Consider the following 26,656-nt stretch of genomic DNA (forward strand, 5'->3'; position numbering starts at 1 on the left):
CAGCAGAACAATGTGTTTGGGATTTTCTTGTGTTAACCATCACTGTTTGCTTTTTCAGAGCCTGTTCCTGATTCACCAAATTTAATAGATGTATCCACGAATAATGTTTTTCACTGAATCATTCAAGGCAGTATGGACAAGGTTTGGCTTGCTGCTTTCAAAAACGGCAGGAGAATGGGTACAAAGAAGAGGAAAAGAAGGAGTTTTTAAGGGACTATTTCAGAAGTAGAAAAGTGGCAGATGCTTTCAGAGCACTTGGTGCTTCTAGTAACATTTCAAAATACTGATGTACCACTTGCCCTTCCTCCCAAGGATTTCAAGGCAAAGATAACATTCTGGAAAACAATATTCTAAGATTCTTCTGCCAATTTTTCTAATCTTTACTTCACAGAGCTTTTTATCACTTTATGTACACTTTTGAATATGAATTCTTAAATGTGGTGTGGTTTCACTACACCAGAAAAGGAACTGGAGAGAAGATGTTTAAATTATAACCATATAGCAGAAGAATTATGCAAATGGCCAATGAAAGCCTTAACCGAAGAGGGATCTCCCTACTATCCAAATGCCTTTTTCCATGCAAATATTGATGGATTAAAAAACAAAACACCAGAATATTCTTTCAAGCAGAGTGTTCTAGGTGTATTATGTCTTTATACAGGTCATGTTGTGTATGTGTTATTTTTACATTTGTGCCATTTTTTATATTGGTTACCTTTGTCTAATAAGCAACAAGGTATTTTATATGCATCCTGGCTTGAAATATTTCACATAACATGAAAAAGTCTTCTTGCTTGTCTGCAGTCCTAACAGTTTTTTTCTTTAACATTTCCTAAATTGTTATAAATTACAGCTTTAATTTTCCTCTTAATGCTTTCTGAATACACATATAAATATCATGGCAGTACATCAAAATGTCAAAATTGATCTTTTCAAACTGATCTGAATATTTCAGCCTACTTTGATTTCTATCAGAGACAGAGAGGTTATCTCTTGGAGAAAATGCACAATACATTTGATAATGTACACGTCATATATACATCATATAAAAACTGAAAAACATGTTTTAATCAGCACAGATTAATCCAGTTTCACAGTCCATCCAGCCCAGCATTTAAACTGTGGTGGAAGCCAGTGACAGGCTCACTGATCACATCACATTCATGTATAGATAGCATCAAGGGCTTTTAGGACACAAGGGCTTGTTGAAAGGAGGAGCCCATACACATCAGCACAATAATTCTGACACACCGCCTCTTCCCTCCTCACTTGTTTTGTGCAATGTTTTTTTAGACCACTGCTTCTTAAATTGTGTGTCCTGATCTGAAATGAGTTCCCTTAGCTCAATCTTGGGGGTTGAGAAAAAATTGGCAACAGTAAATCTAATTGCTGTTTGAGACATTTAGACAAATCTGTTAGCAAAAACGTGTAGTGTGTACAGTGGACTATGCAGAAAATGCTTCAGCTGTACTTCATAAAAAGGAAAATCAGAATGTTAAGCAAGTCTTGCAAATGCTGATTTATTATCAGTAAATGTTTGATTTTTATACTTATTTTATATCCTATATATCTGGCTCCTATTCCATGTCCTCTGTTTGGTAGAAGGTAACTGATATTTCTCTCTGGCTTCAACCTAACATATAGGACACTCGTATAAAGAACTGGAAATGCACATGTGTTTGCTAGTCCTTCTGTGTGATACCACTATAGTTTCAACTGTGTTACATTATGTGCTAAAATAATCTTTTAAATATATAAATCACTTATGGGCAAAACCAGCTGTTCCACAGGTTGTGGTTTAGCTTGCAAATCATTATAATCACTCCAGGTGACTTAAATATGATTTCAACAGTTCAAATAGATGAAAAGATTAAAAACATATTTTGGTTGAAGCATTTATCTCAAACCTTCTCAGAATGATTATATCACAGAAACAGATGGAAACCTTCAAGGCTATTTGGAAATGATCCCTGGTTATATCAGACCGTAATTAAAAACCCTTTGAATCATACGGCTGACTACTATTTGGTTAGATAACATAACTTGAAAACGCTATCACTAGGTAGCAGGAAAATTATCTACAGAATTGCTCTTAAATGTTGTAGACTCCTTCCTTTCCCAAGTTTGTGAAGCCTGGCTGATTCTGTTCATTTCTCTGCTGCAAGGTGGCTTTAGCAAAGTAATGTGAACATACATTATGATTGATCTAAAAACTTATTTTAGTAGATCTGTTAGCTAAATATTTCAGTGCAGAACAACAAGCTGGGTGTTTCAGATTTAGAGGTGTGTCCTCTGCTTCATATGAATACAGAAGACCATTTGCCCAGTACTAAACTGATCATTCCATGGATGTGACACCAGTGATGCCATATTCTGCTAACAAATAGTAAAGGGGGTTTTACAATTTCTCTGCTTCCTCAAATGTAGAAATATGATAAAAGAGTACCTACTTATTCAAACAGCAATACAGAGAATCTGTGTATCAAGTTGTTCTTTATACTGTCAAATGTACTCAGAAAATGCTTGCTGGCATTCATGTTTTGAAGCATTTCAGTACATATCTGGTAAAAGCTGAGGAGGTTTGCCAGATTCTCTAGATTTAAAAAGCATTTAGGTGGTCAGTCATTTAAAAATGATAAGGAAGCAGACTCTTTAGTGATATGTGCAGAAATTAGTTCTTTGAAATTCATTTTGATCATTTCTGTCTAGCAAGAAGAGGTGAGTGAGTATTCCTTGCCTGTGTAAAAGTAAGACTAATGAATGTACATGTCAACTTCTTTGCTATTTCTCTGATTGTATTTATATTTGTGTATAAAGCTTGATTGTGGTATTGTAACAAAAAAAGTTAATGGGAACTATTTAGCAAAACCAAATAATGAAAGATTTCTATGCTCTTAACCACAATTGTGATTACAAGATATACCTAAAAGTGTTTCACATAAATGAAATCACTGACCTATCTCAATCAGAGTTGATTTTACTCTGCTCCTTCCTGAAGGAAGTATATACAGTACATAAAAATAGCAATGTTAATACAGTTCAGAAAAAAGTTCATTTCAACAGGTCTGTCAAAAGCTCGCTTCTTCTAAGTTTCTTAAAATTTAAAATCGGCAGAGTATGATGCAAACCACATTGTAACCAGTATTACTAATCAAAACAGATCCATCATTTTAGTGCGACAAGATTCTAGTAAGAAATGGAATATCTGAGTGTTCAACAGCCATAGAGGTTTGTGCTACCACTACACTCAGCAGTGCAAAAATGCTATACTGTTCCTTATTTTTGTTCCCTCTTTAAAAGTAAAAATAGAGGCTTTCCTGTTTTCTTGTGGTACACTATGTTGCACCATCCTAACCAAAACCAATCCTTGTTTTCTTTTCTGATGTTGCTAGAAACAAATACACTTCCAGAAGAGGATACTAAGAATCTTCCAGTTGCACAGTTGAGTCTCTCCAGGACAGTGGTTCTCAGCCTGTGGGTCCCCAGATGTTTTGGCCTTCAACTCCCAGAAATCCTAACAGCTGGTAAACTGGCTGGGATTTCTGGGATTTGTAGGCCAAGACACCTGGGGACCCACAGGTTGAGAACCACTAAGTGAGATCTGGTTCTAGTGCTGAACCTTATGAAGTGATGATTTAGTTGTTTCCTAAATTTTTTTACTGGTATTTTTCTTATGCTACATATGGAAAAAACATTCCAAAGGCTTAGTTACTGGTAGTAAGAGTCTTGAGCTAAAATATGATGGTAGATTTGGCTTCATCCTTTCATCACCCTTTCAGCACAGGACTTGGGCTGAAAGTGTTTCCTCACCTTGCTCTATAAAGTCTCATATGAGCAGTGTACTTGACTGGCACAGCAAAAAGTACAATAGCAGCAAAACAAAACTAGCAAAGATTCTTGTAATCTGGTACAGTCCAAGTAAACCAGGTACAAATTTCTGTAAACACAGTTGTGCTTTTAATAAGCCAGAGAGGCTTAATCTTATAAAAACAAAGCGATCTTAGCTGAAGATACATTTTGTAAAATCAATGACTTTATAAATAAGATATGACTGAGACAAAAAGAGTTGTCTGTAACTGCATACTCTCCCAGCATTTCACTCATGAAAACCAGAACACACCTGACCTAGCAACATCAGAGTATAGTGAATGACCCAAATCGACAATAATCTGTGTGTATGCACACAACATAATTAATAATAAATGTAATGTACACAATACATTATTCTAAACCCAATCTATCTGATGTGATCAAAACTACCACTTTCTTTCAGATCTACTCTATGAACTTTCTGTTCATATCTATGTACTCTGCCCAATGTAAATAAATATGAATAATTGGGTAAAATCCCAGTTTCCCCATAACACTCATAGTCATTTTGAGCTAATCAACTTCTAAACCTTACTTACTTTATAGGGTTGCTCACAGAATCAAAATATCATAAGCTGAAAATACGAGATATTTAACATTCAGTTGGTAGGTGCAAAACAATTCATTAAGAAAAGATACAGTTGAAAAACACAATTGTCACCAATTCAAATGGCCTTTTTGAATGTCTCAGGCTACTTTTCTGTACACATTAACCTAGAAGGAAATCCCACTAAGCTCAGTTGGACTTCCTGCTGAGCAGATATATGAGAGCATTGTTAATGTAAATGGAATATTGCTCTTCACTAAAAATACTTTCTCGGAGTAAGCAGATAGTTAATTCTCTCCCAGTGTTTGACCAATTCAGGTTGTGGTTTCTTTTCTGTAGAATTGTGCAGCCCGGGTACACAAAGAAGATCATCAAATTAAATCAAAAGTAGAGAATACAATCAGTAAAGTTAATCCTTTTGACATGTAGTGTGTATTAGTATTTCAAATGCACTGAAATCTTGGAGGCGGGGGGGGGGGGGGAGAGAGAGAGAGATCATGTGGCTGTTGTGGTCCTTGTCTGAATTGGGTATATTGAGTCAGTACTATCAGTCTTGCACACTCTCTCACCTGAATATAAATACAGAAGCTACTGATATGTACTGTATTTCAGTAAGATCAAATAGTTGCTTACCTGTAACTGTGGTTCTCTGAGTGGTCATCTGTGAAATCCGCACATGTGGTAGTTAGTTGCACGTGTGCAGCTAGTTCGGAACCTTTAACAGCTGTTTTCAATTAGAGGGCTATGGCCCCGCCCCTCCTCCCCAGAGGGTATATATATGGCTTGCGTGGCCATAGCCGCAGTTCCTCCGCCGTGTAACGGCAGAGTCCCCAGGCATGACAAACAGCGGGGAGGAAGGGCGGGGATGTGCGGATTTCACAGATGACCACTCAGAGAACCACAGTTACAGGTAAGCAACTATTTGTTCTCTCACGTGGTCTCTGTGAAAACCGCACATGTGGTAGATTAACAAGCTACTCACCGAGGCAGGTGGGTGTCATGCCACCGCTGAAAAAAGGACTGCTCGTCCGAAGGCTGCATGGCGTTTCGATAGAATGTCCAGTTTGTAGTGTTTAACAAATGTTAATGGTGTGGACCAAATTGCTGCTTTGCATATGTCCTCCAAAGGGACACCATGGTTGAAGGCTATCGAAGTTGCCACTGCTCGTGTAGAATGCCCTTTGATATGCATGGGGGGGTCCTTCCCCGCCATCTGGTAGGCTAGACGGATGGTGGCAACCACCCATCCCGAGAGTCGTTGTGGAGATACAGGGGAGCCTCTAGTGTCCTTACGGTATTTGAGAAATAGTTTGGGTGAAGAACGAAAAGGTTTGGTTCTGTTTAGGTAAAAGGAAAGTGCTCTCCGTATGTCCAAAAGATGAAGGGAGCGTTCTAATGGTGTGGTCGGTGTTTGAAAAAAGGCTGGTAAAATAATATCCTGTGAGATGTGAAAAAGAGATGCTCTCTTGGGCAGGAAGGATAAATCAAGTCTTATTACTATTTTATCTGGGTGAAAGCGGATATATGGTTCATCTGAACGGAGAGCACAGAGTTCGCTGGCCCTACGACCCGAAGTTACAGCTACGAGAAAGACTGTTTTCCATGTGACATATGAGAGATCTACTGTTGCCATTGGCTCGAAAGGCGGTTTCATGAGTGCGGAGAGCACAAGGTCAAGATGCCATGCTGGTGGTGGAGGGGCATGGGGAGGGTTGATATTTTTGAAGCCTTGCAGAAAAAGCTGTACCATGGGGTCTTGGAAGCAAGAAGAGTGACCATGTCGTCTTCTGTATGCGGTGATTGCGGCAAGGTAGCAGCGGATGGATGAGAGTGAGAGGCCGGCGGCTGCGAGGGAGGCGAGGTATTCCAAGAGGACAGAGGTAGGTGCTAATAATGGGTCTGCTCCATGAAGGTGGGCAAAGGAAGAGAATTTCAGCCACTTCGATTCATAGGAGCGTCGGGTAGATGGCCTATGGGCTGCATGTATAATGTCCATTACTGCTTGAGAGAGAGGTCTCCGTGTATCCTCCAAGCTGTGAGGCGGAGGCGATCTATGTCTGGGTGGCGTAGACGACCTTGGTTGGCTGTGAGGAGGTCTCGGCGACGTGGAAGAGTGACATAGTTGCCCTTTGCCATGGTTGACAGAAGCGGAAACCAAGGTTGGCGGGGCCACCAAGGTGCGAGTAGGATACAATTGGCTTTGTCGCTGTATACTTTGGCGATCACCTTGATTAGAAGAGGTACCGGAGGAAAGATGTAGAGGAAAGGACCGTTCCAATTGAAGAGGAAAGCATCGCCCAAACAGTTCGTCAGGTTTGGTGGGGATGCCCGGGCACAGTAAAGACGGCATTTGGTGTTGATTGATGATGCAAAAAGGTCGATTTGAGGTTGGCCCCATTTGTTGAATAGCTGTAGAGCTTGGGTCAGATGAAGGGACCACTCGTGCGTAGCTAGTGTGGCCCTGCTGAGATGGTCGGCCAAGATGTTCTGTTGGCCCGGTAGATGTATGGCTATGAGAAAGATGTTGTGATCGATGCACCAGTCCCAGATTGCTAGTGTGATGTCCAGGAGGGTCTTGGACCGGGTACCTCCTTGTTTGTTGATGTACCACATCACCGTTGTGTTGTCGGTGCAGACTTGAACTGTAGTATTGGATAGTATGTCCTGAAACGCCCGCAAGCCCTTGAAGAGAGCCAAGAGTTCGAGGACATTGATGTGGTGTGTTATTTCTGTAGAGGTCCAATGGCCGTGGGTTGCAAGGTTTCCTGAGAATGCTCCCCATCCAGTGAGGGAGGCATCTGTTGTGATGGTGGTGGATGGGTCGCTTGGGCGGAATGGAACGCCCACGCAAATGTTGTTGCGATGAGTCCACCATTGAAGGGAGTGGCGGACGTGACTTGGGAGTGAGAGTTTGGTGTGTGGAGAGTCCTTTACAGGGTCGAAGGCCTTGATAAACCAGGCCTGAAGCGGACGCATCCTTAGGCGGGCATATGGAGTGACCGCCGTTGTGGAGGCCATGTGGCCTAGAATGGTTTGTATGTCCTTGGCTGAAGAGAAAGGGCGGTGAAGAATGAGGAGGAGAGATGTGCGTAGAGCACGAAAACGGTCTTCTGGGAGTTGAGCTGTGTATGTGGTGGAGTCTAGTAACGTGCCGATAAAACGGATCTGTTGAGTTGGCTGAAGGTGGGATTTCTTGAAGTTGACTACGAGTCCTAGATTCTGGAGGAGGGAAAGGGTAGTGTCAATATTGTGAAGGAGGGACTGTCGTGACCTCCCAATTAGAAGCCAGTCATCCAGGTAGGGGTAAAGAGTGACTCCTTGCAGGCGGAGGTGGGCTACTACTGCCGCCATGCATTTAGTAAAAACACGGGGGGCTGTAGAAATACCGAAAGGTAAAACACGAAAACAAAAAGCTTGGTCACCGACCATGAAAGCAAGGTACCTGTGGTGTTCTGGAGCTATAGCCACATGAAAGTATGCATCCCGTAAATCCAGGGTAGCAAACCAGGCGCCTCTCGGTATTAGGGGTAAAATTGTGGTTATTGTCACCATTCTAAATTTCCGAGAAGTGATATAAAAATTAAGGGGTCGCAAATCAAGGACTGGGCGTTGGCCTCCATCTTTTTTTGGGACCAAGAAATAACGAGAAAAAAATGAAAATGGAAAAAAGGAAGGGTGTAAGGGTACAATTGCCCCTTTTTCGAGCAGGGTACTAATCTCCTGGCAAAGGACAGGGGATGGGGTTGTGGATCTGATGTAGCCTGTCCTTGGCTGTGTGTGAAATTCAATAACATAACCATGTGATACTACATTAAGCACCCACTTATCTGTGGTAATATGGTGCCATTGATGTGCAAAGTGTGCTAAACGTGAACCAAAATAAACAGGAGGCTGGTGATCAGTGGAGGGAGGAGTAACAGGGTGGTGAACGTGTGCCTTTAACTCAGTGAGGGGAAATGGGTTTGGAGGTGAACAGGGGGAAGGTTTGTTAAAAACGACCCCGTGATCTAGGTTGGTACCGTCCCCTGCCCTGTTGGCGAGAGCGAGTAGATACTGGCTGTCTCGAAGGGGGGGGTTGGGATGGTTGCGGCAGTTGTCTGGTATTGGAACCATAGGGTCTGCGCTGGTAAGATGAGTATGGGGTCCATCTATTCCTGGGAGGGTAGTTACCAGAAGAAGTAAAGCCGTAGCTATGAGTTGTCTTTTTCATCTCCTGAGTACTCTTTAACTGGCCATCAGTGTCCGGGTGGAACAGGGCATCATCATGGACTGGTAAACTCTCCGCAGTATCTCTGCCCTCCTCGGAGAGTGTGGAAGCTCGAAGCCATGCATGTCTACGAATAGCTGTCGCCGTTGCAAACATGCGACCTGCGGTATCCGCTGTATGTTTCGCCATCTCCTTTTGGGCTCTTGCAAGGGCAAGGGCTTCATGGTGGCATGCCGTAGCAAAGGAGCGGTGTTGCGGAGGTAGCATGTCGAGGTATGGACCGACCTTCTTCCATAAGTAATCTTGGTAGGAAGCCATATAGGCCCCATAGTGAGCAAGCCTAGTCACGAATCCAGCGGTGAGGTGAACCTTTTTGCCCAATCCCTCCAGTTTCCTGCCTTCCTTGTCAGCTGGGGTAGGGCATGACTTGGAGGAGCGTCTACCCTGAGTCACCTTTATTGCTAAAGAATTGGGCTTAGGTGGTCTTGCTGCCCAAAGGTTGGAGGTAAGGTCAATCCTATAGAGGCTGTCGCATCTCCTTGAAACCGGTGGGACAGCAAAAGGAGGGGTATCTGGGGTTCTGGCCAGTTGTAGGAGGTATGGTAAAGGAGGAAGAACCATAGCAGGGGTTGGAGTTTGTTGTTGATCTGAAGGAAACAACGGGTCCTCTATAGGCTTCTGTGGGTTGGGTATTGGTAATGCTAAAGCCCGCGAGAGTCTCGTGATAAGGGCTGAAAATGTTAACATTTCTTCGGGTGGTGCGGGGTCTGACGGTGGTGGCCCCGCTTGGTCGCCCTCAGATATGTAAGATTCTGAGTCGGAGGCAGAGAGGTATTGTGGTGGCTCTTCATGTTGGTATGAAGGTTGTGTCATGGGTGGGGCGTCTTGTGGAGATAGCAAGGGTGGTTGAGCTCGATTAAAGGCTGCGACTGGGCCAAAAAAATATTCTCTACCACCAGGAGACCGGTGAATAAGGTCTTCATGTAGTGGAGGGAGTGCACTGTGCATAGGTGGTTCACTCCATGTAGAGCGACGAGGAGGAGATTGGAAGAGGTCATGAGAATAGGAGGCAGCCTTCGGTGAAAGGAGGCGCTGAGCAGGAGAGATTCTTTCAGGCGACGGGATGGTAGGAAGGGAGGTGGTTGCCTGGCCCTCCTCCGCATTGTGAGCCCTGCGTGCCTCGGTCCCGAGAGCACGGGCCCGTGTGTCCAGCCTCATCGGGGTGGAGAGGCTTTGTTGAGACAACGGTGCAGGGGGATTGGCTGACTCCTTTGGGAGCAGGGCCGTTTCCTCACCCCGAGAAGGTGTTGCGTTCGGAGGCTGGGGTTGCCCCGCCTCCTGGCTAAGGTGACGCCCTGGTGTGGGCGGAATTGGCGACGGCGCCGCCCTCGGAGCGGTGAAAAGTGAGTGAGAGAGAGACTGGCTGGAGGAGGCGGAGCGATGCTTCTTTCGCTTTTTCTTCTTCTCCTTCTCCTTTTCCCCGCCAGCATGCTCCCTGGTTGTGGAGGAGGAACGGCTGCGTTTAGCTGCCGCTGACGGCGTTGGAGGGAGAGACTGAGGCGGGAGACACCTCCTGGCGTTGGAGGTGCCGAGGGGTTTGTTTGAGCTGCCTGAGGAGGGAGGAGCGCTCGCTCATAAAGGAGTGCTTTAAGTCTTGTTTCTCTATTTTTTCGCGCCTGGGGTGTGAAGGCCCGGCAGGCAGAGCAAGAGGCTGTGGAGTGAGCCTCTCCTAGGCAAAGAAGGCATTTGTCGTGCCTGTCGGTGTCCGGGAGCTTTCCTCCACACGACAGGCATTTTTTGAAAATTGGAGTCGCCATGTTTGGCAGAAGGGGAACGAGGTAAGTAAGGGAAGGAAAGGGAGTTACAGGAGGTTCCTATAGACTGCTGCTTACACGGCGGAAAAAAAAAGAACTGCGGCTATGGCCACGCAAGCCATATATATACCCTCTGGGGAGGAGGGGCGGGGCCATAGCCCTCTAATTGAAAACAGCTGTTAAAGGTTCCGAACTAGCTGCACACGTGCAACTAACTACCACATGTGCGGTTTTCACAGAGACCACGTGAGAGAACACCCATTGTCCTCATGCACCCTAATCATTTGTATATACCTTGGGTCCCTTTCTAGGTACAATAATGTAGCATCATCTTACATTCCCATGGAGTTACACTTGAAAAATGTAATTGTTCCGACTTACATATAAGTTTGACTTAACCTATATTGTTTGTCACTTGGAGACTGCCTGTATTTATTTTCATGAAGTGTTCCTGCAAGCAGAAAAATCACACAAACATGTACACCACTTCCCTGGTTTTTTAGGTAAATGAAAATTATCTTTAGGAAACGTTAACACAGGCAGAATTGTGGCAAGAAGTGGAACATAACCCAGGAGTTCATGATATAAAATTATCCTAATGTAGAAACTATTTACTTCATTGTATGCTATACCTGTGGTCAAACCATCCAATGAAAACCAGAAGGGTAGAACTATAGTAATAGTAATAGTTGCACCCCCATTTGGGAATCGAATCAACCCCCCACAGCATCTGGGAAAGAGCAGGCAGGTGAGAGTGAATTCACCCCCCCTCCGGCCACCTGCCTTCTTTCCCTTTTGGAAAGGGGCAGCCGCGGGGGTGAGTGAGGCTTCATCTGCCCATGGGACTGTGCCTTTACAGGGACTACTATTATATGAAACAAGCCCCCCTTAATTGGACCTTTTTCACCATGTAATAGTTGCCATTGCATAATAGTTGCACCCAATCCCCCCCTTTCAAATGGGGAGGGAAATATGACTGATGCAATGAATTACGGTAAATCTGTGTTTTGTACTTTCAATACTTCCCAGGTCAGGAAGCATCTCCTGGCCTGAATCCCTGGGCAGAACAAACAGGCAAACTCCATTACAATCAAGAGAATTTGGCAGAAGACAAAGCCACACTCACTGGAAAGGAGCATGGAAAAACTACTGTCATATCTATTACACAATCGATTACTAGGATACTGTCATTAAGTGTATGTCTGGTTTCTTTAGTCCAGTGGTTCTCAACCTGGGGTCCCCAGATGTTTTTGGCCTTCAACTCTCAGAAATCCTAACAGCTGGCAAACTGGCTGGGATTTCTGCAAGTTGTAGGCCAAAAACATCTGGGGGCGCCAGGTTGAGAACCACTGCTTTCGTCTTCTTCCCCTCAATAGCCTTCAAAGAAGCCTTCTCTTAGATTTGGAACTGTTGTTTAGTTGTTTCTCACTTCTTTTTTTGTATGGTAGGGTAAATGAATGAACTAGAACTTTCTAATCAGTAGGGGAAGAAATACTAGTTCTGTTTTCTATCTGTTCTTGCTTTTCTACCTCTCCCCTGAACATCTGTAATAAACACCCTAAGAATTACATATCATCTGAAGAATGAATCCCCTTGAAGAACTGAGTAAGGAATGACATCATATCCATACAAGATGGAGGACATTGGGAGGGCTGGAAGTAATTCTGCTATTTGATTGCCTAGTGCTGACAACCTAACAGGATAACATCCTCCCGAAAAACTGAGTGGGAAATATTTATCTTGTGGCACAGTACCCATAGCTCTGGGCTGTTCAGATTTTGAGGGAACTTCATCCTACTACAATGTTCCACTGTGGCTCTGCCAATATCAAGGTGTAGCAAGATATCATTACTGCTTACCGAGAGAGCTGGGTTTCCTTCATCCTCTACAGTGACCACCAACTGGTAAAACTGTTGTCTCTCACGGTCTGGAGGGGAAGGGCGGGTGGCAATTTCCCCAGTCACTCTATCCATGCGGAAGGTTAGTTCCTCATTCCCATGAGTGATGTAGTAGGAGAGGACACTGTTGAGGCCATTGTCCCTGTCAGTTGCTCGTACCTGGGTCACAGCAGTACCTCCACCCACATTCTGGGAGTTCATGGGGCAGAAAGAGGGTGGGAAAGAATAAGGAAAGAAGTCATAATTAGACTGGCATTTTCAGTTAGAGATATATAGTCCACCTTGTGACTCTCAAAGATACAGTTATGCATTTTACTTTACATTTAGATTTAGGATTAGATAATCTAATAAGAAAGCAATAAATAATCTTGACACATGTAAACCCTACTGACAATACAAATAACACTTTTGTTAGACAATCTAATTAAGATGTAGTGAACGGGTCCTATACAAAGGGATATAAAAGTAGAAACAAATGTCAGAATACTCGTGAAGCACAGGTTGTTCCTCTTTAAAAAATATGGGGGCATAAACCCCATGATGGTAGAGAAAATGCAGAAACTTGTAGCATGCATTCATTTGGGGGTGAGAACAGTTGCTGAGAACTTTGTAAAAAAAAAAAAAAGCCCAAAAAATGAACTACTCATTTGCTTCTTTTAACATCTTCTTGTTTTTTGTGTAAACTTGAACTGAAAGATGCGATTTTCAGCAAAATTTGAGGACAACTTGACTCAGAAGTAGCAGCGAAATTTGGGCTGAGTTACCACAAAGGAAGCTTCAGTATATGGCAACACAACTCCATCTGGCTACGTCCTTTGGTTATTCTGTAACTCCCCATTTTGCAATATACTGTGAGGCCAATCCCTGAAGCCAGACTAAATGAAAATTAAAACTATATATATTCCTAAAAATGTACATAAAGAAGTTTTAAACTTTCTGGGGTTTTGAAATTACATAAAATCATTAATTTGTTAGCCAGCTCAAAATAGAACCAACTCTATTGTGATTTTGTGGTCTTCAGTGCCCTGAACTCGGAGGAACATTTTCAAAGAATATTCTCAGGCAGTACCTTTTAAGTGAACACTTATATTAAGGAATATACGAACTGTACCCAAAGCAACGGGTGTATAGTCAGCAGCCCATGTCCACATATTCTGCATCCATGGATTCATCCACCCACTGATATATGTTTTTTAAAAATCTAAAAGGCAAGCCTTGATTTTGCTGTTTTTGTATAAAGGACATAATTTTATGACACCATTGTGTATATAATATGACTTGAGCATCCATGGATTTTGATATTACAATGGATCCTGAATCTCAGAGAATACCAAGGGCCCAGTGTATTCAGCCTGGAATCAGATGTTTCTTATGTACAAACGCCTTTCATTAAAGGGAGGAGATGGGATCATAAGCATGTGAAAAAGCCAGCACCCAAGAAAGCTTACCTCATTAACGCTAACATTGTATCCGTATGGGTTAACAATTACTGGTGGGTTATCATTAACATCCAGTATATTCACTCTTAAGGTATGTTCTTTCCTGCGAGGTGGGACACCTCTGTCAGATGCTTGAATCTGGAAAGCAGCAAAAAAGAATTATATCCAGATAGTAAGATTTTAGCCTTGGGTCAAAGATTCTAATCTTGCACAACTCTTGCCCAATCTATTATGTCTCCTTTGGACCTTTAGCAATTAAATAGATGAGGCATTAGTAACTAAATGTAATAATACTTGACTTTCAGGGCCAGCATACTGTCCTCTACTAAAACAGATGAGAATGTTAGTCCAGTATTGCAGCTGTGGAGTCACTGGGAATAGAATAAAAAGTCTGCCAGTATCACAAAGCAAGGTACATATATGTGCAACATGCAAGTTAGATGTTGGCCTCATCTAGTTACCTTTAAAGTGTAGTGGTCTATCAGTTCCCGGTCCAATGGTCTAGCCACAAACACTTCTCCATAGGTGTTGTTTGTTGTATGAATTTCAAAGGCCCGGCCTATGTTTCCAGAGACCAATGAAAAGACAACCTGTATAAAAAAGGAGCAGGGTAAATGGGAAGTTAAAGGAAATTAAGACCATTATGGCCAAATTGGATGCAAAAAGAGCATAAGTATGCCTCAAAGGATATTCAATGGTGCCAAATTTGGATTGTTTTAAAATTTTGTTGGAATATAAGATTATTCATGCCTTTTTCTGTTTCACAAAAAAGCTTTTTTTCCTGTCAGTCCCAGTTTCTTTTTAAATACTATTTTCTTTATTTTTTAAAATTGTTATTTCATATATATGTATGTAATTTAATATGAGAATGCTCCTGTGAATTTCACAGGAATAGACTTCCTCAATTAAAACTATAAGGAAGTAGTAAAATGTGTATGTGCATGCTTGTTTGCACATATATACACACCCTTGGGCTTATTTTTGTGCATTTCTACGTAGGTTATTCACAATTAATTTCATTCCCTAGTGGATTACAAGTACCCTTCACATTTGCTTCTGAGGCCCCTTCTACAATGTCATATAATCCAGATTATCAAAGCAGATAATCCACATTATCTGCTTTGAACTGGATTATACACTGCCATATAATCCAGTTTAAAGCAGATGATCTGGATTTTAGTGTAGAAGGGGCCTGAATCTCAAAAACCAGACTCAATATTTCCAATTGCCTTTCCCCTAATTAAAAATAAAGTTTCTTGATCACAACATCAAGCTGGCAAATTCAGAAGACAGCCACAGGTCTCATGCTTGCTCCTTGGGCTCCGTACTGCCACAAGCAAGACAAAAGATACTTTGAATTGTAGTGCAAAAGCAGAACATGCTTCACGAGACCATCAGTTCACATCTATTTCTGTAATCATGATAAGTGTACACACTACTTGACAAAGATCACAAGTCCAAGCCAAAGCAGGAAGTATGATGTAACAATGAAACCAATTTAACATAACAATTAGGGGGAGAAAACAGGTTTACAAAAGTATGGTATTTATGCTTTGCAACTCTTCACTGTTGATCTTTAAAGTTCTTATACAGAAATGAGGTATTCTTTCTTCTCAGTCAATTATCAAGATTTAGTAATGTGGAACAAACAACCCCAGCACCCCATGCTGTTTTACAGTAGAAGTACATTTTGAAGTTATGCAATCACGTCTACCTGACCGTTGCTTCCTGCATCAGGGTCTCTGGCCAAAACCAGAGCGATTCGACGTCCAACAGAACTGTCCTCTGCTACACTCACAGATGAGTCAGAAGTAATGTCAAACTGTGGGCTGTTGTCATTCTCATCCAAGATGGTGATCGTAACCTGCATAGTGGAGACTGCAGATGTGAACTTTCACACAGGGAAGGGGACAAGGAATAACTAGTGACTTTTGTTCAATTTCTAAAGTTCCTAGGAACTCAGTTATAACAGGTAGCTTCAGCCTAAAGACTGGGAACACTATTAAACTTGCCTTCAAAACAAGCACATTATGGTGTGAGGATGTAGTGCAAAGGATAATTTCAAAACATTAAGGCCTTGAGCTAAAGGACTAAACATTTCTAATATTTGGTGAAACTTTGGTCCAGTCTAATCCAGGGCACTTCCAGACAGTTCCAAAATCTGTGCCAATGCGGATTTCAAAAACCCGCTTTGGTGTGGATTCCCATCCCCACTCCCCCCCCAAAAAAACCAGGCTTTCCCTGGGGAGTGGCTACATGCCATTCCAATTACCATCAGTCACGCTCAAGCCCCCCAAATTTTCTCCTAAAAACAAAATAAAATTTATCTAGCTGCTAGATAAATTCATCCCCCCCAACTCCTCACATGTCATTTCTAGATAAATTTTATTTTATTTTTAGGGGGAAATGGGGGGCTGGGCGGAAGGGGTGTGTGCCATCCCAGACCTTTGGGCTCCAGGAGCCTAAAAGGTTTGGGATGGGAAAATGGGGACTCACTCCCGGGTAGTCCCAGGACTACCAGGAAGTGACTCCTCATGGGCCCAATACCCCATTAGACCCGGGCCTTCCTGAAAGACCCGGATCTAATAGGGTATCTAATTAATTTGGACTAATTTAGGTTATTCTGAATTAATTTGTTTCTACCGGAGGCGTCCAAATGATGCCTCTGATAAAAACCCAGATAAGTCCTGGGATATGGGCCCGTCTGGATGGGCCCGCAGTTTTATTAGGAAGTAACTCATTCTAAGCTTTAAGGTGCTTACTCCAAATGTGCATATAAGGAATTCCTCTAATTTGCACACTAAGATCCCCAGAACTAAGAAAAAGAATGGCCCAGGTTCTCATCTCTGTCACTCAGGATATGGGGAAATCGCAGGGCCAGAGTACTGCCTTGAAAATTACCCATTTATTTATTTATTTATTTATTTCCATCATTTCTATCCTGCCCTTCTCACCCGAAGGGACTCAGGGTGGCTCACAATCTGGCAAAATTCAATGCCAATATACTATACAAAATGATAAAACATAAGCAATTAAAAAAATAATTTAACAAAATACAATAAATAGATTTAAAACCATACATTATAAAATACTTACTATAAAATACTTACTATAATACTATAAAATACCCATATCTAGTCCAGTTTTGCATCTCTGTTGCTGAAGTCTGCTTAGAAGCGTTCTTTGGTTTGACTACAACTGTTTTCCCCTCTGTTCAGTTTCCAAGCAAATAACTATTTTAAAATTTGCTAAAGTAGTCTTGACTGTATGAATTACATGCGGGTGACTGTAGTTGTTGTTGAGTGGATAATGTTTATAGATACCAACAGTGAGAACGATTAAAGCTCAGGTATTAGCCCTGAAATGCCTGGGAGGTTCCTGAAATGCACCCTATTTATTATAGAGGTGCCACATCCTGCCTTACTAGTGTTATTTATAGCAATGAAATACTATCAGAATCACTGCATTATGAGAACTGTTGTTTAATGATTACAAAAGAAAAAACTGTTAGGGCATTATGGATGTATCCAAACTGCAGCAAGAGTTGCGTATGCTGAAATTCTCTCTTCTATGCAACCATTAAAGATACAGGGGCTATTTCCAGATTTTACTTGGAAGTTGTAGCTGCTGCCATGCTTTCAGAGTCATTATGAGTATGTTCTCAATCTCTGTTTTCTATCAAAAGCAAAAGGAAATGCTGTCATGTTTTAAAATAATGTGATAGACTTGGATACAAATTCTGTACAAAGGGGGAAAAGAAAGAGAGGAAGATGTTTTTACTTATGAGCCTTTATTTACCTGGCGAATGGATCCAGGTGCAGGATTAGAGAGCACAGCCTGCGAGAGGACTGCTAAACCCTCCTATTTCCTCTCTCTCTTTGACTTTAGTCTTGCATTAAAAGTAAACTAGTCAAAAGAGGACACAGGATTCTCTGCTTCAAGAAGCTGCAGTTCCTGCAATGAGTGAGTTCTTGCACAGCCAAACTAGACTGTGGTAAACCACTTCAGTTTCTCACAATCTTCCAATCATTTCCAGACGAGATCAATGATAAAAGATACAAGATATCCTGCTTATGCTTTACATATACCAGTAATGTATTTGACTTTTCATTTTGAATCTGGATTTTGATGTTAAGCCCTTTTCAATTATAAATATGACGCTGAAATGAGTAATGATTCTCAATCTACTATTTTTTTATTATTCTAAGGAAACAGAAGTGGATAAGGTGGGCACTGCGAGATCTGAGACACTACTCTCTCAGCCTCACTTCCAACTGTTCTTAAACTAAAGAAAAAGTTGGTGAGGAGATCCATAAGAGCGTTTGTGTAACATTCAAAGTGTTGTCAAACACAGCACCCCCCCCCCCCCCACCCCAAAGATTTACAGTTCTCCAAGGGCACCAAATTAAATTAAATTTTTTCTCTTTTCCTGCAATTCTGGTAAAGGACAACACCAGTAGATGGACCAACAACTACCAAATTCCCTCAAAAGTTCACATTTCATTTTATATCTTTTTATTACAATTCCTAGACATGCGCTGATTCTTATCAGTGCATTATGGACCAGGTCTGCAGAAGCGAATCTCTTGCAAAGGCAAAGGCTCCCCAACCTTTTCATAAAATGTATCTGTCTTTACAGCTTTTTTGGTTACTTTTTGCTATTTTTTGTTTTGTTTTGGGATGGGTGTGGGGACTCGAATCCACCCCATAGCGGGTTTTAAAACTCCACTTTGGCATGAATATGAGTGCTCTCTGGAAGCACCCTTAGAAACAGTGAGTCATTGGGATAGTTCAAGTTTCCTGATCTGCACGTTGAGAATGAAACTACTCCACTAGAAAAGATAACCACCTATATTAATGGAATGTTTTCCATGTCAGTGAGTGTCCCCCAATGTTTGGATTCATTGAACACTCTAATCCAACTCTGAGGGTACTGGTTTATCTGCACTGGCCACTTAATCCTCGGCCAGTCCAGAGGTGGAAACAAACTCTGCCCCAAATTGTGGTGGTGGTAAGGTGGAATCTACATGGTCCAGATGACCTTACCATCCCTGTTGTGGTTGTCCTTGCCAGATAGACAACATAACTGGCCCTCTATGCTGATATCAGCAGAGTCATCTGCATGGCCAGTAAGGAGGGGAGCAATACACCTTCTCCCTGGTCACATAGGCACTTCTGCTAATGTAACACAGGAGGTCTGTGGTCATCCAGAACTGGCAACAACAGTGACACTGGCCTGATCTGTCCCCCTTTTCTTGCACTGATGAATGCAGGTCAAGGAGGATGGCAATGGGTTGGTCCACAGCAGACCCAGTTTACACTGTGCCCAAACTATAATGCTGCTCTGGAGTTTTGGTCAAACTCCAGAGCATTTCCCAATTTTCCTTAGCATAAAGCTAAACCCATTTAACCTGTTTTACCATTTGATAAAAACCAGCAGTCCCAGGAAGTAATGAAGACAGCCAAGAGTGAATGATTCCCCTTCCACACTGCCCCTCTATCCCAGGCTCTCATCCCAGATTATCTTCCTGTCCAGATTATATGGCAGTGGAGACTCATATAATCCAGTTTAAAGCAGATGATCTGGGATCAGATTCTGGGATAAAGGGCAGTGCAAAAGGAGTCTGAGTGTGGGTTATTAAGACTGCATAGACAAGTCGTCAGATAGTTCATTAAAAGTTTTGGCTAAAACCCAGGAAGGATTCAGCACCTCACTAACACAGAAGCTACCACTGGTCATTAGTGTTTGTATTTGCATTTGAAAGCAACTTTTGTTCACTGTATAGCTGTAATTAGACCACTTCTGTTTTCATTCAAAGTGAACCATGCACCATACTATACACCAAGCATATGCATTCCTGAAGCTGTTAACAATGAGATTACTTCAACGGGGAAATAAGCATTCTTACCTTCTATTGGAGAGAAATGCAGGAAAGGAGACAAAAGGAAAATAAATAAAAAGAAACAGTTATCACTTTTCATTCATCTAAACAAGGCAGTCTGGGAGGTGTCAGAGACATAGAAAGGGAAGCACAAATAAACAATGTACAAGCTTCTCTGATTTGCTTTAACAGTTGCTCCTAACTCCTCTAAGGCTGGATCTACACTGCCCTATATCCCAAGATCTGATCCCAGATTACCTGATTATCCTATATTATCTGGCAGTGTAGACTCATCCAGTTCAAAGCAAATAATCTGGGATCGGATCCTGGGATCTAGGGCAGTGTAGATCCAGCCTAAGCTTACAAAATGACTTTTGCATTGTATTGTACACTTTCCTTTAGAGATTCCTGTCCTTCAACCTCTTCCTAGCATGCGGCAGCTTCCTACTACAATTAATGGGCTAACATTTCTGGACAGCAATAATATGCAAATGGAGAGCATCTAAAATGGGGGAGGAGTGAGCAGACAATTTTCAAAACTAGGGCTTTTGTTCTACTGCTAGCTTCAACCAGGACAGATTCATTGAAGCCACGGGACTTATACAAGTGTTAATTTTCCAGGAAACAATTAATTCGATTTCCTCTGGTTGGAAATATCTATAGTGCAATACCTCCAAATTAAAAATGGTTCATATGGGTGGTTAGACGGTGACACCTTTGCTTTCTGGTGGTTCAACATACACAGACTTTGTTTCATGCAAAAAACTATTTAACAATCTTGTATAAAATTACTTTTAGACTATGTGTACAAGGTGGCACAGTGGGTTAAGCCACTGAGCTGCTGAATTTGCTGACCGAGAGGTCGGTGCTTCGAATCCGGGGAGCAGAAAAAATGGAAATCAAAGATACAGAATGGGGGACGCCTGGCTTGACAGCAGTGTGTGCGAAAAAGACCTTGGAGTCCTCGTGGACAACAAGTTAAACATGAGCCAACAATGTGATGTGGCAGCTAAAAAAGCCAACAGGATTGTGGCCTGCATCAATAGGGGTATAGCGTCTAGATCCAGGGAAGTCATGCTCCCCTTCTATTCTGCCTTGGTCAGACCACACCTGGAATACTGTGTCCAATTTTGGGCACTGGAGTTGAAGAGAGATGTTGACAAGCTGGAAAGCGTCCAGAGGAGGGCGACTAAAATGATTAAGGGTCTGGAGAACAAGCCCTATGAGGAGCGGCTTAAAGAGCTGGGCATGTTTAGCCTGCAGAAGAGAAAGCTGAGAGGAGACATGATAGCCATGTACAAATATATGAAGGGAAGTCATAGGGAGGAGGGAGCAAGCTTGTTTTTTGCTGCCCTGCAGACCTGGACGTGGAACAATGGCTTCAAACTACAGGAAAGGAGATTCCACCTGAACATCAGGAAGAACTTCCTCACTGTGAGGGCTGTTCGACAGTGGAACTCTCTCCCCCGGGCTGTGGTGGAAGCTCCTTCTTTGGAGGCTTTTAAGCAGAGGCTGGATGGCCATCTGTCGGGGGTGCTTTGAATGCGATTTCCTGCTTCTTAGCGGGGGGTTGGACTGGATGGCCCATGAGGTCTCTTCCAACTCTACTATTCTATGATTCTAGGATGAGCTCCTGCTGTTATCACCAGGTTCTGCCAACCTAGCAGTTCGAAAACATATGAATATGAGAAGATCAATAGGTACTGCTCTGGCAGGAAGATAACAGCACTTCATGCAGTCATGCTGGCCTTTACCTTTACTACAAGGTGTATATGAAACATAAATGAATGTTTAGATTTGTGTCCCTTCTCTAAGATATCTCATTATGTACATATATTCAAATACAGGTACTCTATTCCAAAATCTTAAAAAAAATCCAAACTCCAAAACACTACTGATCCCAACCATTTTGGATGAAAGATTCTCAACCTGTACTAAGCTAATAAGTGCAATTCTGTGCATGTGTATTCATGAGCAAGGACTCTATCCCCAATTGTATTCTATGCTGGTTTACTTTTAAGACATGTATTCTTATGGAATGGATGAAATGCACATTCAAACAAAAATACTTCACCTGGTTAATATATTCCCAAAATGTGAACATCACTCTGAGCACTTCTCAAATTATTTTCCCCCTTCAGATATCCATACTAAATTACCTTTCCCTTCAGATGTACAGATTAAATCAAGGTAAGTCCAACATCTGCCCAAATTTCTTAAAATTTTGCTCATCCTCCCTCAAAGGAGCAAAATTGTATGCACCTTTCATTGGGATGCATGGTCCTTCTGAAGTAGGATGGAAATTTGGGGGACAACAACTGGGGGTGGGCGAACCCATCCCAGCAAGTTTAAAATTAAATTACTATTGAAAAGGGAAAGATTACAGTAAACATATCTTACCACTGTTGAATCAAGCTTTGGACCTCCGTCATCTGCAACAACAGTTAATGTGTAGAAATTACCCTTCTCTCGATCCACTTGCCCTTTGACTGTGATCACACCCTACCAGGGGAAAACATATAAATAAATACATGAAGGCTGTGAGTTTGCAATGTTGACTATTACTATCTGACGTGAAGAGAGTCCACATGTGCATTACTTACAGTAATTCCATTTATTCTGAACAAAGATAGTGCTTGGGCATTAGTATTAGGGTCAAACTTGTATGTGATTTGGTTAAGGTTGTCAATGGATCGGGCTTGGACACGAAGAACTTCTGATCCCAAGGGGATGTTCTCTGTGATCACTGCTTCATAAGTGACATTTGAGAACTGCACAGCTTCATCCAATTCATTGAGGAGGCTGACATAGACACTGCAGAAACCCTGGTTGTGTGGAGGTGCTTGGTCTGTGGCTGAAACATTCATCAGGTAGCTGGTTTTGGTCTCATAGTCAAGATAGTCAACTGTGGTAATGAGGCCAGTGCTCTCATCAATTTCAAACTTTCCCTCAGAACCGGAAACAATTTTGTAATTCACCAGACCTCCATTTCCTAGGGAAAGAAAGACAAATTAAGAAGTTGTGTAAGAGATGTTATATATGAGCTACTTTATTAAATTTTCTGCAATCTGGGACAAGAGTATTGTTAGGATTTGCAAAACCAGAAGATGACTGTGGGACTGCAATGGATAACTTACACCCTCTGTTGCTTCCTGCTACCATGGAGGTACCCATGAAAAAGTCTTCAGATGGACTTTGGGGTGGAATTCCAACAAGGAAGTTCTTATATCTGCATACTTCATGGTTCCCTGCAGCATCTCCAATTCATCCTTCTGTGTTTTTGGCTACAAATTGAATACTTGTCCACAGTCTGTTAATCTTTTATTTCGGCATGAGTAATTAAGAACGTAAGAAAAGCTCTGCTTATCTAAAGGTCTGCCTAGTCAAGTACTCTGTTTACCTGGCCAACTGGTTGATGTGGGAGCCAGAATGTGAGTGCAGTAGCACACTATCACTCATGTGAACAGAAAGAAGTAATTATAGAAAGAATCAAAGAGACAACAGCGGGTATAACAATGCTCCTTTGACAGAAGATGTATAGAAGAAATTACATCTGATCTGTGTATCACTACTCATAACTAGCAGCCACTGGTACTTTACTATACCAAGTTGCCAAAGAGTCAAAACAGAAGAAGGAGGCAAGAAATCAGAGAATAGATACAAATCACAGAGATTTGTATCACAGAGTGTCATAATGGCCAGGAAAATGTTAATTTTCCTTTTCAGTAGCTGTACCTGTGTCTCGGTCTGTTGCTCGGACAACTGCAACAGATGTCCCAATTCCAGCAGTCTCTCGCAAACCCAAACGGTTATATTGCCTTTGAGTAAACACTGGCACTTCATCATTGACATCTTCCACATATACTATTACCTAAGGAAGGGGTATAATGCAAAACATTCATTCATCTGGAATCCATTCTGGTAAAAAGAAGAAACCAAATCTTATAAAGAATAGAAGTGCAAATAGCTCTGTACTATTTCAGGATGTAATCAATAAAAAATAAAAGAGCAATTAAAAATGAGACAGGTTCCCTCTACCATACCCAAAACAAACTGAGAGACAAAGAAATTCATTTTTAGTTCCAGGTGAGCCAGACCTTAGATAGAACTAATAATCAAAGTTAGACTATGTGAGTTATAAATCTATACCATTGAATACCTGTCTGTGGCATTAGCTGTTTCCACAAAGGAAAGAAAGAGCAGCCTAATGACATGGCAAAACATAGACGTTTCCAGACCTCTGAACAGTACAAACACTACATAATTGCACTGCATTTTAATGCATTTCATTAGACCAAGAGTTAAGAAGATGCAGTTCTCTAGATAGACTTCATGCCCCATCAATTTCAAGGCCAAGGGAGAATGATTATATGAATTCTAGTCCAGCAATGTCCAGAGCACCATTAATTTGCTATTCCTAAATTCTTAGTCATTTTTCTCACTAATGAGCACTAGTTTACCTATTCTTTGTTTGTTAGCTTTATATTATAACAGGTGAGATTTGAATATTTGACTGTAGACAATATAACTATAAGCTCTTCTGCCTATCAGTGTGGGGGTAGGCAGGAGGGATAGGAATCAAACTAGCCAACGTTTTCCAATATAAAATGCCCGACATCCTTGTAATTTATCCTATTATGTCTTTATGCAAGCAGGCCACTGAAATTAAGAACAGAAGGAACCTTCACACTTTCTCAATTCCTGAATTTCCATCCAGGTTTACTAGACACATAAATAGGTAAAAGTAAGTCTATTTCTTATTAAATAGACTTACAAAATGTCACTTCCATTTAGTAGGGTTGAGAACTGCTAGAAAAAGCTAATCCAATGGTTGAATGGTCCATCCTGTCATTGAAAACCAAAGAGAAAATATCCAGTTAGTCAAAGAGGATGTTTGCAGATTTTTTTGGTGAATGCAAGGGACAAAGACCGAAGAAAAACACTTCCAACCTATCTCCGACTAAATTCTTCCACTTTGAATCTGAGATACAACTTGATCTAATAACCCTTGAGTGTCACGTAGTATATTAGGTCTTTTATTTGTTTCATTCATTCTGTTCAGAGGCAAGGAAAAGTCAGTTCAGTACTTATTCTGACCATAATTTGGGAAGCAGTGTTGTCACAACTAGAACAATAGATTCAAAATAAACAAACCTGATTGCAGAAGTCTTGAAGAAAAGTGGAATATTTGTTAGTCTAATCGAATCAGCAGGAAGACTTATGAATAAACCAGTTATCCAAATCTTCTGGTTATTTAACTATACTACTTTTTAATATGCAAAGCACTTTGGCATTGTACAGATAGTACAATGTTGTTTTAAATATAAAATGTAGAAGAAGTTGTTTTAAATATAAAATGTACCATCACTGAGCTAAACAATAAAATATACAAATGTGTTACATATTGGCTTCCAAGCTTCGCAAATTAAGTGGAGGTGGTTCAATACTATAAGAGCCAGAAAACAGCTACAGATTTCTGTATCTGAACTAAGAGGCTGTGGCATCTGATAGACACCAGGAAGGCACTTTTGCTTTTGATCATACAAGGGCAGAAAGCTATGTACCTGACCTTGACACCCAGCAAATCAGGAAGTATGTGCTAATTGTTGATTTCAAGAAATGATGTTGCATATCTTTATTGCCATATGAAGCTGAACCAATCTCTTGAGACCAGAATAAATACAGCCTACGCATGAAGCTGGATGGCCTATGGTTTCTAATCATTATGTGTTGCCATATCGATTTCATCTGATGTTGAGAGCCAAGTAGGCTGAGCATAGTTACTATCAGGAAGGAAACTGCTTGAGAACAGGGATAATTATTCAATTTGAAGTTGGTGCCAGTCAGGATTGTGCATATGATCTCTCAGTACAATATAAATTTCTATATTCTGTGTTCTTGTCCCCAACACACTGTGATGTGTGTATTACTGTATGGAATTAATGTTTTTCTGACTCATTATTCAACTATTTTGAAAGAGCAAACAAATTAATCTAAATAAGTACTTATGTACAATTTACTAGAATTTTAATCCTTATATAAATATGGTCACCATTTGACACTGAATACCCATTCATCCTCCTAAGCATATAATAGTATCTTTTCTGTCAGTGCTAAGCTATAAATCTGCCCAAGCAAAAGATTCAGGGTTGGCTGTACTATAATGACTGCAAGGCATTTATTTTACTGTAGTTTTCCACACCATCTCAAGGTTGCTGCTCTGATATTTTGAATGGGCATTACCCTAACAGAGCTCCTCATTGGTCCTTGTTCACTGTTGTAGGCTTCCACTTCAAGAACATGAGAAGAATTGCGTTCTCTGTCAAGCACTCGCAAGCCCCGCATGACCAGCCCACTGCTAGGATTGATCCGGAAGTTGTTGAAATGGTTTCCTGTTGATAATAAATAAAGAATATAGAAGAGTACACGTAGGTACATTTTCACCCTGGAAGACCCCATCCAATTGAATTTCATTGAAGATATATTATGAGCTTCCTTTATTATAAGATATTCTACTTTGGAATGAAGAAAGGCAACCAGCATTATAAGAAATATGGAGAACAAAACATATAAAGAGAGATTGAAATAACGGCATGTTCAGCCTAGTATAAAGAGAAGACTGAGAAGGTGACATGGCTGTTTTCTTTATGTACCTCAAGGGCTGTAACAAAGAGGAGGATGCAGGCTTGTTTTCTGCTGCCCCAGAGGGTCGAATGGTTCTACGTTACAGGAAGCTAGATTTTAATTGAACACTAGAAGGAGCTTCTTGGTAGTGAGAGTAGTTCGGCAATGGGACTAATTGCCTAGAGAGGTGGTGAGGTCTCCTTCTCTGGAGCGCTTCAGAAAAGGATTGGACTGCTACCATCTACGGATGTGAGATGGGGATCCTACATTGAGCAGGGGTTGGACCTTATTATTTATTTATTTATTTATTTATTTATTACATGCATTTATACCCCGCCCTTCTCCCCGAGGGGACTCAGAGCGGCTTACATTCTG

General features: G+C 41.5%; 2 protein-coding genes across 4 annotated transcripts in view; one reads left to right on the forward strand and one right to left on the reverse strand.

Annotated features, from left to right (window-relative positions):
• Window positions 1-1,672, forward strand: part of vsir (V-set immunoregulatory receptor) — a 32,868-nt gene extending 31,196 nt beyond the window's left edge. The window contains exon 7 of the mRNA XM_008106624.2: window positions 59-1,672. Coding sequence (XP_008104831.2) covers window positions 59-117 — 59 coding nt within the window. The 3' untranslated portion in view covers window positions 118-1,672. The remainder of the gene's footprint in view (window positions 1-58) is intronic.
• The window catches only part of cdh23 (cadherin related 23), a 669,485-nt gene that overhangs the window by 102,460 nt on the left and 540,369 nt on the right, over window positions 1-26,656 (reverse strand). For 2 of the 3 annotated variants that reach the window (XM_062976257.1, XM_062976258.1), the window contains exons 29-32: window positions 25,901-26,049; window positions 23,393-23,528; window positions 22,261-22,649; window positions 15,682-22,159 (exon numbers count right to left, since the gene is read on the reverse strand). In XM_062976257.1, the coding sequence (XP_062832327.1) occupies window positions 21,923-22,159; window positions 22,261-22,649; window positions 23,393-23,528; window positions 25,901-26,049 (911 nt within the window). In that variant the 3' untranslated portion in view covers window positions 15,682-21,922. Of the gene's footprint in view, window positions 1-12,297; window positions 12,526-13,784; window positions 13,914-14,236; window positions 14,366-15,489; window positions 15,640-15,681; window positions 22,160-22,260; window positions 22,650-23,392; window positions 23,529-25,900; window positions 26,050-26,656 lie in introns of those variants that run through there. The other variant, XM_008106631.2, reaches the window with a different exon arrangement.

This window comes from Anolis carolinensis, chromosome 3 (genome assembly GCF_035594765.1).
Source record: "Anolis carolinensis isolate JA03-04 chromosome 3, rAnoCar3.1.pri, whole genome shotgun sequence".
Classification (NCBI taxonomy): domain Eukaryota; kingdom Metazoa; phylum Chordata; class Lepidosauria; order Squamata; family Dactyloidae; genus Anolis; species Anolis carolinensis.